Source organism: Branchiostoma belcheri, unplaced genomic scaffold (assembly GCF_001625305.1).
Source record: "Branchiostoma belcheri isolate BF01 breed outbred unplaced genomic scaffold, Haploidv18h27 scaffold104, whole genome shotgun sequence".
NCBI classification, from domain to species: domain Eukaryota; kingdom Metazoa; phylum Chordata; class Leptocardii; order Amphioxiformes; family Branchiostomatidae; genus Branchiostoma; species Branchiostoma belcheri.
Window position 1 is genome coordinate 549306 of NW_017802425.1, and position 12719 is coordinate 562024.

Consider the following 12719-nt stretch of genomic DNA (forward strand, 5'->3'; position numbering starts at 1 on the left):
ACTATTCGTGCCTGAGAGCTCAACGTAATGATGATGTTCAGTTAGAAATCGCAAGGAGACGCCCTCCTACAATCAGCAAGTATACTTTTATTATAATGACGGTTACCTGGAGTTGCACGTTGCTGCTTTATCCTCCATTTATCCGATTCGCCAAGAAGGTTATGTTTTCGGGGATGTGCGTCAGTCTGTCTGTCCGTCCGTCTGTCTGCCTGTCTAGAAGTTGTGAATGGCTGTCTGTCTAAAAGTTGTGAATGGTGAGAAGTTGTGCATGGTGGCGGCGTATGGGGTCCTGACTTTGTTGTATTGTACTAATCAGGTAAATACTTCGCCACGACGCTGTGCATGGTAGCGGGGTCTGTGGTCCTGACTGTCCTGACCTTGAACTTCCACCACCGCTCACCAGAGACCAGCCGGATGTCCCGCGCGGTACGTGAACTTACGTTTTGTTTTGTCCGTCCCACCTGCAATCTACTCGGGCCTACTATGAAGGGACAATTTGCCTCCGTGCTCCACACAAGTGTTTCAAATGAAAGATTCTGGTTCAAATGACAAGGGTGTTCTGAGCTAGCTGAAAGGTTCTTTACCCTAAAACAACCATTTCTGTATTCTTTTGTTGTTGTCATATAAGCCGTTCCCGAGCCTGATTTCGCACTTACTTAGGATGACTTGGCCTCGCTCACGTTTGTTTGTGTGTGTGTGTTTGTTTGTTTGTTTTCTTTCTTTGTTTGTTTATTTGTTTGCAGACGAGGAAGGTGCTTCTGGAGTGGCTGCCCCGCCTGCTGTGCATGCCGACCCGCCGGGAAGAGAAGTCAGAGGACGGCCGGGACCGGAGCCGGGACACTCTGAGAACTGACAACATCAGCATGAACTCCTTTAAGACGATGGAAGAGCTGTCTTCTCACAACCTACTGGCGTCCATGGAGCGTCGCGAGGTCGGGCACGACTTCCCGCTCCAGGCGGGGCACGACTTCCCTCCCGGCCTGAGTAACGACCTGTCCCCGCGGCTGCCCCGGACCTTCCCCGCCGCCCTGCCGGCCTCCGGCTTCAACATCCCCGTCAGCTCCTCCGACGACTCCGCCTTGCACTGCAACCGCGCCGCCCCAAGGACGTCCGCCGAAGGCCAGCTCATCCTGAAGGAGCTCCGCTACATCACCAACCACTTCCGCGACAAGGCCGAGGACGACAAGATGTCGAACGAGTGGAGATACGCCGCCATGACGGTGGACCGCCTGTGTCTGTGGATCTTCGCCGTCTTCACGCTGGTGACGACCGGAACCATCCTAATGTCGGCGCCCCACATCCTGCAGCAGGTCCGGGACTTCTTCGTGGGGCTGGCGGGGAAGGGAGCGGTCTGAGGCAGCAGGGCGGTACCGGCACTACGGAGTCCTGCACAGCTGCGGCCAGCTGCTTTCGTGTCCTAGTGATGTTTGTTCGTGTCTGTTCTGAACGTCTCTTGACACCTGTGGAATATGAACGCGCCATCCACACACCTGCTACACAGCCAATCAGCGTCTTTCCAAAACACTATCATTCCAGATCTAGATGTGATATTCGAATCGCGACTGCTGACTCGTCTTTGCTCATGTCAGACTGCCAACCAAAGTATCATCGGAACTCGACGTGCCATGTGAGATGCACACACAGAGCCCTCTAACATGACTTGTAAGAGCGAATGAAAACAACATATATGGAGATAAATTCTATAGTAGGACAAAAGCGGAAATTGTGTCCTGTGTCTGTACTGCTGTCTTCACGTGACGTTACCGTGTCCATGTCACCGTCTCCATGTGGCCCCCAAAATGAATAGATACACAGGAACGCGATAGTGCCAAATATGTGTGTATTACCAAAAACAAGCAGATTTAGTAAAGGACTTGTGTTGTGGAAACTGTGGATATGCTTTTAACTGTTGGTGATCATAAAATACAACTAATCGTGGAGAAAAATGTACCGTCGTTCCACAGAGGACACAGTTCGCAAGTGACCAGTCATTTCTGCTGCACGCCATATCCTTGGACCTTGTATGTACACTACTGAACCACTGTCAGCAACACAGCAGGCAACGACTTAACGAACTCATAGACTGTCGCTAAGAACTGGATCTTCTACACACTAGCTACAAGATATCAGCTTTATCTGAATGTAATCGTCACAATCCATAGGTCTCTCTGGCATATCAGTAACCTGTATACGCGGTGTTCTGTAACCTTTGTCGCATGTGCTCCCAGTGATGACGTCATGTAAGATAAGCGTATGAATGTTCAACACCTACTGTTGTGCACGGAGAGTTGGCAGTGACAAGAACGGGCGATATTTACCGTATATACACCAGAGTGTACAATACATGCCTATTCACTTCACCGTGCAAATGAACATTAAACAGTGGGCCATGGCTCCACTGGCACGCCCTAAGGACCGCTTAGCCCAGTAGCAGTTCTAATGCAACTCAGCATATAGCGAAAATGTTTGTACGTATTCAGCGTTAACTTTGAAATATGACGTAACATTTTCTTTTACAAGTCAGCTTTCATTTTAGCAGCATGTACACGGGAAATGTGATATTTGTCATAGATATGCAATAAAGTATGCACAATCCCTGCTCGGTTGGTGAGCAGAGTTTAAACAGCAGGGAATTATCATCTATAACGAGTTGAAAGAACGCGGGCTTATACCCACGCTGACCCGCTTTCATTTCGTATGCGAACCGCTAGAGGACAGTCTACATTGAGCAGAGACATCTTTCGCCATCCTAAACTGAGGTGAAGCACTGCTTTTTCAAGTATCTAGTGCAATGCGGCTTCGCTACGGATCGCCGGGTCACTCCTGCTTTTTGTTGTGTGTTGGCTCTTTTGTAGAGGCATAATAGAAGAAAAGCTCGGAATAGAAAATAAACAATTACATAGTTGACAAGTACACGTAAGCCAACCATGTCTTTGTGTAGCATCTAAACCTCACAAGCCATTTTGTAAAATAAATAAGGCAAATATTGAAGGCCATTCTACCATTACGGTCAAGAGGCCTGTCGTCCATCACAACAAGCATGTAATAAAACATAATTCAGTTTAATTTGCATTTATTTATTGACTTGGCCCCAGCATAGGACACAGCTGCCCAACTATCCAGCCGTTAGCTGAAGGGTTTGCCCTGCTGCCTACAGGATGTAGAATGCAGATATTTGACATCAACTAAAACAAACGAACGCACTATTTATCGTCAAGACAATATCATCAATAATCACAGAGGTGAGGGTCAGTAAATACGAAGTGTGGGTCTGCATGGGGGAGCATATTCTGGCGTTCGATTCCGTAAAACAAACTATTTGACGCTATATGCTTGACCACGGATTCAGAATACCAAATAACGTGCTACTTCGAATTAAAGCGACAATTACGCTACAAGCATGATTCACCGACAACGCCTAACGTTGGATTACACCGAGCCGATTAGGATTAACGGTGAATTAAAGAAAAACACCTCCTCCGTTCAGCTTCACAGGACTGCGACTTTTCTACTGTTCCACTTGGTAGTGCCGAGGATGAAAAGGAGGAATCTGAGGAAAAAACAGAACTGAGTTAAGATCGGTTCCTGCACGTTGAACCGGTTCAAAAGTTCACTTTGACATTGGATTTGCTTCATAGGATAAGACCTTAAGTTCATGACAAAATCTCTCTGATCACATAACATCTCATCCTTGTAACTACGTTGACACTGAGTATAGGCCGTTGACACTGAGTATAACCAAACGCACCAATAAACGGTCAAGTACGGACTCTGGTAAACCGTCATTCTGGTAAGTCGCCATCCAATCAGATGCTCCCGCGACACACGCATGGTGGTTGCTTCAATTCAAGCCTGGTCGTCAATCTCGCAAAGGTGCTAGTAATTTCAAGCACCCTTTGCGTCCTCCTCACGCCCCCTTGCGGATTAATTGCATAGTCAAGTCAAGTTAGCGGTTTACCTGCCCTGCTTCAGTTCAGGCTGGCGCTTACCTAGCTAAGTTGGCTCTGGACAGACTCGGTCGAAAGCCGGAGAAGGGAACCTGCTCCAACTGGGCCGCCTTCAGTTCACGGGCTGGAAAATAAAGAAAACACCTTGCGGTCTGTATGTTTTGATGTTACAGATAATGTGTTAAATTATCTGTAATAGTTACAGTTACAGTTAACTTAAACTGGCTGTTAATGTTACAGTTACAGTTAACTTAAACTGGCTGTAGGGAAACATGTCTAAATGTTTTATAAGAAGATGTATGTTATAGGAAGGAGCAGGATCACTTCAAGAGTAAATAAGGAGATTAGGGCCCGCCAGCCTTCAGTGAACTGCCATGGAGGGCTAGTGGAGGTTTAAAAGTCCAAAGGTGGGCCGCAGTCAAACAGAAGGAGGCCGTGAAATTTGCTGAAACATTCGTCTGTATCTTTTTATGTCCAACGGCATCGTTCATTGGGTCATGGTGTCTGTTGCGATCGTGCTCGTGTTTGTCATTAATACGCTGGTCACAAATGTTCGAGGTTTGAAACATTTATTGCGCCAGGAAACGTTCTGCACGTACTGTCCATTGGCCCGTCCGTGAGGAAGATGGGCGGTTTGACGATGGTGTAGTTGATGTCTGTGCAGGACATGGTGATGAACTCTTCCATCTCCGCCAGATCCTCGTGAGTGGCGCTCCAGCCGCTCTGGACGAACCAGCGGTACCACCAGGGGCGCCCGTCCTGCGGCCAACCTGACACATGCAACAACAGCGGTTACAGAACTACAGCGGTTACAGCTTAGCACCACAACGGTTACAACTTAGGCCATGCTAGATTAAAAAAATTTTAAAAAGTTTTCGACCATACTGTAAATCGTACAAAATGAGCGACTATATGTCGTATGTTGAAAAAAAAGTTTTCGAAAACCATACTCATGTGTTAGAATGCCGAAAGGAACTCAGGAAAATATGAAAATGCGAAGAAATGAAAATGAAGAGCCATTATTATTCGCCATACCATACTCTGTGTGTTTAGTCATTTGTTCAACCTTTATAACCACGTAGATTTTATAATGTCGAAGTTAACTTTTTTGCCAAACGTTTTTTTTTATTCGCACGCTCGCAATTGTTTTGGGGTTCCCAGAGGATGTCATTCATATAATCAAATCAACATGGCCTTATCAGCAGCAGCACTTCATCGGTTACATCTTAACACTACAGCGGGGCCACAAGGGGCTATACCGCATCACTGCAACTTTACTACAACCAATGAGATTTAAACTTCCTTGTGTTACAACGCACCATGGATTACCTACCTAGCATATGTAGTAGACTATCTGAACAACGCAGTACTAGTATTAAACATCTTTATGACAACCAGGTACGAACAAGGCGCGTGGGATGTTTCATTTTCATTTATTTCATTTTATTTTATTTACCCAGGGTAAACATGTCGCCGCAAGGGCGTTTTTCAATGTTCCCTGCGGACATATACATTTACAAAAATACTTATTAGCTTAAAATAACAAACAGGAAAACAAAGGTACAATTAGCTTAATTGCAAAAATAACATATTGGTAAAGTGCTTCAAAATCATACGGTAAACTAATAACTTATATGAAACAAGCGAATAAAATGCAACAAATGAAATAAATAAAGAAGGTAATGGAAATTTGCATATCAATGTTACAAACAAAAAGTAACGGTTACTATGTTGCGAGAACATTCTGGTTATACAAACGCTTAAACGAGGCGACGGAAGCTGCTGTTTTCAATGTAGATGGGAGAGCGTTCCAAAGAGCTGCACCAGTACTGGACAAGGATTCTTTTGTATTGTAGATGAGCCTTAGGCAGTTGTAGTCCCCCCTGTGCTCTTAAGCGTGTATTGTATGAGTGAACTTCCCTGAGCTGTGTGAAGAGATCCGAGATGTGAGGAGGGGACAAGCCATTCAGAGCCTTGAATACAAGCACTGCTTTGTTCCTCTTGTGTAATTCAATCACAGGTGTCCAACCTAGATTGTGCAGTATAGTGTCGATAGGTGTGTAGCGATTGCACCCCAGTATCACCCTTCCTGCCCTGTTCTGTAGTTTCTGAAGTTTGTCTATACATTCCTTGCTACCTTGATCCCAGACAGTACTGCAGTATTGTAAGTGGGGGAGGAACAGTGATGTGTATATTGTCAGCAAAGCTTCTGTGTTAATAAATGGTTTCAAAGACTTCATGATGCCAATTGTCTGAGACAATTTTTTAGTAACATGCGAGATGTGGTCGTTCCATAGTAACGAGCTATTTAAAAAGACCCCTAGATACTTAAAAGTATTCACCTGGTCTAGCTCTGTGCCTGATAATGTGAGGTGAAGGTGACTTCTTGTGGCGGCTTTGGCCCTATGTGTCCCCACAAGCATAGATTTGCATTTTGAGGGGTTAAGTGAGAGTTTGTTTGCAGTGAACCAGTGCACAAGCCGAACTGAGTCACTCTGAATTGTCTGCATTATTGTCTGTACATTCCGGTGTGCAAAATATATGATAGTATCATCTGCATACATCGCTATCTTGCATAGCTGAATACAGTTTGGCAAGTCGTTGATATATAAGATAAAAAGAAGTGGGCCAAGGATAGACCCTTGAGGTACGCCACAAGTTACTGGTGAAGGTTTGGACAGTACCGCCTCAAGGCATGTACGCTGAGACCTACCTGTCAGGTAAGACCTGAACCATTTGCAAGACATTTTGTTTATACCATATAGTTTAAGTTTAAGCAACAAAATATTATGATCGAGTGTATCGAAAGCCCGTGACAAGTCACAGAAAATGACACCTGTTTGTTGCATTCTGTCCATTGAACCGATCCAATCCTCAACGACTGAGTGTAGTGCAGTCTCACATGAGTGGGTCTTTCTAAAGCCAGATTGAGACTGTGTCAAAAGTCTATTTTTGTTGAGGTAGTCATAGAGTTGGTTATGTACTGCTCTTTCTAGTATCTTAGAAATTGCAGGAAGTATGGACACGGGGCGGTAGTTACTGGGGCTGGTCTTGTCCCCCTTCTTATAGATGGGCGTGATTTTTGCTTGCTTCCACTTTGTCGGGAATTCGCCAGTGTCGAGTGATTTATTAAACAGCTTAGTAAGAGACGGGGCAAGAATCTGTGCCCCCACTTTTAGCAACCTGTTGTCAATGTTGTCTAAGCCAGTGGCCTTCTTCAACTTGACTTGTGACAGTTGTTCTGTGACAAATTCAACTGTGATTGGTGAGAAGGCGAAAGTGCTGGTTGCTTTCTCAACAAACTGGACGGGTGAGAAAGGTGAAAGTGTCACTGAGAGGGACTCGTACAAGTCCTCTATGACTTTATGGAAGAAAGTGTTGAGTATCCCAGTCATTCCTTGCTTATCAGAGGTACTCTGGCCCTCATATTCTAGGCAAGTGATAGTGTTTGGTGACTTGCTGGGAAGCAATTTACGAATGGCCTTCCAAATCCCCGTCTGACCCTCCTCAGCCCCCTGGATTATCGATTGAGCAGCATGATCCTTTTTAGCAATCCGGCACAAATAGTTAACTCTGTTTTTCATTGTCTTGTAGCTGGTAAAGTCCTCACTATTACCAGAACGTTTCGCTTGTCGGTACATGTGGTCTCTAAGGCCAATAAGGTGGCGTAGGTCTTTAGTCAGCCAGGGTGCAGGTGTACCTCTAATCTTTACTTTCTTAATGGGAGCGTGAGTATTGGCAACACCACTAACAAAGTCCTCCCATACTTCTAGTTGTTCGTTAATGGTTGGTAAAGTGTCTATGGTGTTCCAGGGTACCTGTGCTAGATCATGTCTAAATTTCTCTTCATTGAAAGATTTATAAACCCTCCTGCTCATGACTGTGGATTGTGACCTAGGACCCTTGCTTCTATGGTAAGTATAGATCATGGCATGATCGCTAAACCCCCCCTCGTAGGTCCCCTGATTGTGCAGGTGTGTTTTGTCATTTGTTAAGATGACGTCTATTGAGGTGCTGGAGGTGTCAGTGACTCTAGTTGGTGAGGATATGATGTTGTCCATCTGGTACAGTGCACATGAAAATCTTAGTTTACCTATTGGACCTGAGTTGTCAGTAGTTGACCAGTCACAATTCAGGTCACCCATCACTATAACTTCCTTATCCTCGTCACTAACTTTATTCATGCATTCATCAAATTTGTCGAAAAATTGATGGTCATCGGATGGAGGGCGGTACATACTACTGATTAATATTTTCTTACGGGAGGGTGGGATGAGTTCAGCCCATACAGCCTCAAGGCCTGGGATCTCCAAATCAGGACGAGCTTTAAATGGAATTTTGTTCGAAATGTAGAGAGCTACGCCGCCTCCATGCCGACTTCCACGATCATTTCTAAGTACATTGTATGTGTCAATAGAGATAAGAGCATCGGTGATACTGTCATCCAGCATAGTCTCAGTCACAGCGAAAACGTCAGTTTTACTGCAGTCTAGGAATGACTCTAGCTGGGGTTTCTTCCTTACAAGACTCCGTATATTTTGGTGTGCAAATAAGAGCCCTTTACATTTCGATTTAACAGGTACACTGGGTAACAGGTCATCAAAACTGAGAAAAGAATCGCTGTCGACTACAGACGAGTTCTCGACTGGATAATGAATGAAAGACCTTTATTGTACGTTTGTGCTCTAACAAGCTAAGTACAGGTCATGGATAGACAAGGAAATGGATACAGCAGTGATACTTAAACTATACATACTAATGTGATCTACTATTTACATTGTTCGACTTCTTCTCGCTTCTTGACACAGTTATAGATGTACGAGCATATAGAATTAGTGATACATGGTTTGTCAAGTTCCATAAGAAATAGGAATTTTTCTGATTCATTTAAATGTGCAAAGCTGGGGAACTTATCTATTATATAAGAATATAGGGAATCTCTCTCATTACTATATAACGTACAATTGACTACGAAATGATACTCATCCTCAATCTTATTTAAATCGCAAAATTGGCAAATCCTTTGCTCTAGAGGAATGCGGTTGTGTCTGCCTTTTTCTATGTGGAGTTTGTGTGAACTTATCCGGAGTTTTGTGAAGGCTGTTCTGTGTCGAATGTTTGTAATTTTCAGATAATTTTCCTCGTGGTAAGTATTTTTTAATAATCTGTATGTCCGTAATTTGTTGTTGTTCCGCATTTCTGATATAAAAGATTGGAGATACATGTCCTTAAGACGTTGGTTGATGGAAGATTTAATTTGGGGCAAATTGAAGGTAGAAGACAAGGACGAATGCCAAACATAGGCAAAACCGCTTTCCTCTAGTGTCTTACGAACACCAGCAGCCCAGCATTTGGCACCTACCGCATCTAAATCAAATTGGCACAAAAGGGCGTCTGCAGAGAGACTGTCAGCTGGCAAGTTCTGGCGTATTCTGAGGTAGTGTTGAGTGACGGCGTTGAGTGACGCTTCTAACCTCATGGGATATCTCCCTAATTCAGCCATCACAGCAAGGTTACAAGAAGATTTGGGCAGAATTTTAGGTGCACGGCTTCAATTGGGGATGATAATCATGACATCGTTTTAGAACACGAAGAGACGGAGAAGGAAACTTACTGACAGTCCACCAGCAGGACACACAGACCAGTCGCTTGACCTTTGCCCTCCTCATTGCTCCCACTACCTCCCGCATGGAGTCGCTGTGAAACGTGCTGGGCTCACGTGATTTCCGGTCCGTCCGGCCCAGACAGGAAATCACCACGTCCAATTCCCTCCCCTCCAGCTGCGCCGCAATGGAATCTTCCGACATGACGTCAACTTGGACAACCTGTGAAACCAAATTTGGCCAACTTGAACAACCTGCCAAACCAACCAGCGGCATCCCCACAACTGATACATTTGCTGATATATAAAGGACAGTTGGAAGGGCAACCTCAGATACATGTATTGTGAAGATTATTATCGTTTTGGCTATTAAGGGGCCAATAAAATTGGTCTATGTGGACAGGTGGTCACCATAATCAGGTTCCTTAGTGCAAGTGGTCATATTGGTCAGGTGGTCCTTATGTATGTATAGGCGGTCACCGGTTTTGACTATCACCAAAGGAAATCATGAGCAGCGCCCCCTGTCGTGAATTGCCCTACCTCCAGGCTGTCGTCCCGCACCAGGCCGTTCATCTTGTCCGTGTCCCGGACCAGCGCCAGGACCCGGTGCTTCTTATCCAGGGCCCGCTGCACCAGGTGGACGCCTGGGATGGGAGGGCGCGGTTACCTCAAGGGAGGGGCTGATTACATTTCAATTACGAAAAGTAGCGGGTGCTACTTGAAACAGCTTGCAGTTTTCAAAATCTATCCAGTTGCTATACAGTAACTGTTTTCTAGCGTCTAACCTCCATCGACGTTTCAGCTACACCGCAATATATATGCAGCCAGTGGACAAAAATGTGTGAATCTTAAGCGTACCTCAGGAACATAGCCAGAAATCAGATCGCGAACGCTAAAGCTACTCCGTTTTATACCTCCGCTCTTCCCTCCAACTTTAATAGTATGCAACTTATGACTAGTACAAATGTAGTATGTGCGTGGTCAACTCCCAACTAACTAGACTTCACCAGACAACACTGGCCCACCTGTTACACTTCATCCACCGAAAACAACCTTAGGTCGATATAATAACTTACCTGTCTGCCCAGACGCACCCAGCACCGCCAGAAACATGTTGTCCTACACCTACGGATTACAAACAAACATCTGCGGATTGTAAACAAACGCCTGTGCCGATTTGTAAACGAACATCTGCGGATTGTAAACTTAACACCTGCGGATTATCAACAACCACCTGCGGATTGTAAACAAGCCAATCTTATCGCCATTCTTGTCAGGTACAGGAGCTTAGGTGTATTAAGTTTCGCGGATTGTTGACAATTACATTAATAAAGGTAACGTTATAACAAAACCAAGGTATTTTTTGTAAACTTACTGAATACTCCCGAGCAGTTGTTTGACTCATCTGAAGATGGCCATGTACAGCATGTGCCTGTATGAAAGACGTTAAAAGTGGAATTGATCATTGTTAAAGATTCTTAATCAATTCTAAGACAGTCCTGTCTATCTCTTTGAAAACGGAACTCAGTTTACCTATATAAATACAAGCGAGGGATCAGTCTTGTAGTCACGGAAAGTGTTGTCACATTTAGTCTCTTCTAGTCACATCCCGTGGAAAACTGAAGGCGTCTGCCACAGCACCTCTTCAGCGGACCTGGTTGGGCAAGTTTGGTCCAGGTCAGAGGTGAAAGTTGAAAGATTAGTGTCTTGCCTTTCTTGTCCACCTACGTTGAAGGGGCCACCAAACTGTTCTTACTATGATTAAACTCCTTTAGTTGAGGTCACAGTACAGCGGTTTCGTGATCTTTAGTGCCTATACAGCAGAGTTGTGCAATCGGCTGGCAGACTACTCGTACTTATGCTGGCCTGCTTGCCAGACACACAAGAGATAAGACCCATGGCTGAGGAAGTGACTTCCTTTCAAGAATCCGGCAACATGCAAGATGTTCTCTCAACTTCATCATCGGACGGATTAGTGAAGCAGAACCCAGGTTATAAAGAAGTCATCAGGGTGATAAGTTTATTGTTTATTGTTTATTTACCATTTGCACGTATATCAAAAACAATTACACAATCAAATAATAATAATTAAAGAATGTGCGGGGTAGGCCAGAAACCTGGGTGGTTTTTCTAGAGGCCTACCCCAAGCAAAGATAACTTATGACAAAACATATTTAAATTAAACATCAAAATTAAACAATGAAATAATTAAACAATGATTAATTAAACGAAATCAAGACACAGAAATAATAACTGAAGTGTATAAACTAACTAAAACGAAATTAAACAAAAGTCTTATACCTGTAATTCAGGTAGCTGTTACAGATTAAACTGAATAAATAATTAACGTAAGAATTAACGATTAAAACAAAATATTAACAATAACAAGGAAAACAAACAAATCAAATTGTAGTTGTACTGGGGTTTTGTAAGAAAAAGTTTTTGAGAAGTTTTTTAAATACAGGATCGAGGAGTTGACTGGCAGTTTTGTAACAGTTGGCTTAACTTGTTCCAGACGATGGGGCCTCTATACGCTATTGAGAATTGTTTTTGTGTGGATTTAGTCTTGATCGGCCTTAATTGGTTATGTTGTCTCGTATTGTGCTGGTGAATGTCTGAGTTGAATGTAAAAAAAAGTGTGAATTGATCTGGTTAACTATTGGTATTATGAACGATTTTATGAACAAAAATGGCTATTTGTAATTTGTTATTATGATTAGTAACCAGTATGAGCTGAAAACCGCGTGGGTGCTTCGCGACGGGAGTTTTCCAACGGACGAGTTTGTACGGCTGGAGGAGTACCAAGAGTACTACCACACAACACCTCGTCTCTGGTTTAGTTACCTTCGAAACGGTAGACTTTACCTAATGAACGGTAGAAAAACTGTATCAACAAACTTGATGGCTGAGATGCTGGTTACTGACCTGATAAGGACGATGGTTACTCAAGATGTTACTTAGTTAATCATTATTAATAGTAACAATGTATGGGTCTAGGCCACATGTAGAGGTGAATACATGTGAGTACTCAGCTTATTTGAAGTATGTTATAACATTACATTTGTATTTTTTTTGTGATCACATAAGCAAGCTACTTCAGAGATGTAGAATGCTTGTAGAATGCAGAATGCTTGCAGCGAGCTAGCTGCATACGTGTATATGATATGAGC

General features: G+C 43.8%; 2 protein-coding genes across 7 annotated transcripts in view; one reads left to right on the plus strand and one right to left on the minus strand.

Moving 5' to 3' along the window:
* LOC109475824 (neuronal acetylcholine receptor subunit alpha-7-like) overlaps nucleotides 1-3014 on the plus strand; it is a 16252-nt gene extending 13238 nt beyond the window's left edge. Inside the window, exons 6-7 of the mRNA XM_019776614.1 lie at nucleotides 317-426; nucleotides 744-3014. Coding sequence (XP_019632173.1) covers nucleotides 317-426; nucleotides 744-1355 — 722 coding nt within the window. The 3' untranslated portion in view covers nucleotides 1356-3014. The remainder of the gene's footprint in view (nucleotides 1-316; nucleotides 427-743) is intronic.
* A 50-nt stretch (nucleotides 3015-3064) lies between these two features.
* Nucleotides 3065-11230, minus strand: LOC109476885 (flavin reductase (NADPH)-like). Of its 6 annotated transcripts, none has more exons than XM_019777908.1 (8): nucleotides 11136-11230; nucleotides 10925-10981; nucleotides 10626-10674; nucleotides 10090-10193; nucleotides 9562-9772; nucleotides 4547-4717; nucleotides 3990-4071; nucleotides 3065-3550 (listed from the first exon to the last, which is right to left on the minus strand). In XM_019777908.1, exons 3-8 carry the CDS (start codon nucleotides 10660-10662, stop codon nucleotides 3490-3492), a joined length of 666 nt encoding a protein of 221 aa, XP_019633467.1. In that variant the 5' UTR covers nucleotides 10663-10674; nucleotides 10925-10981; nucleotides 11136-11230; the 3' UTR covers nucleotides 3065-3489. The 6 variants fall into 6 exon arrangements, with proteins under 6 accessions (XP_019633467.1, XP_019633483.1, XP_019633475.1 ...); XM_019777924.1 differs by having other exon boundaries at nucleotides 10626-10695; XM_019777916.1 differs by having other exon boundaries at nucleotides 10626-10695; nucleotides 11083-11226.
* Nucleotides 11231-12719: the final 1489 nt, after the last annotated feature.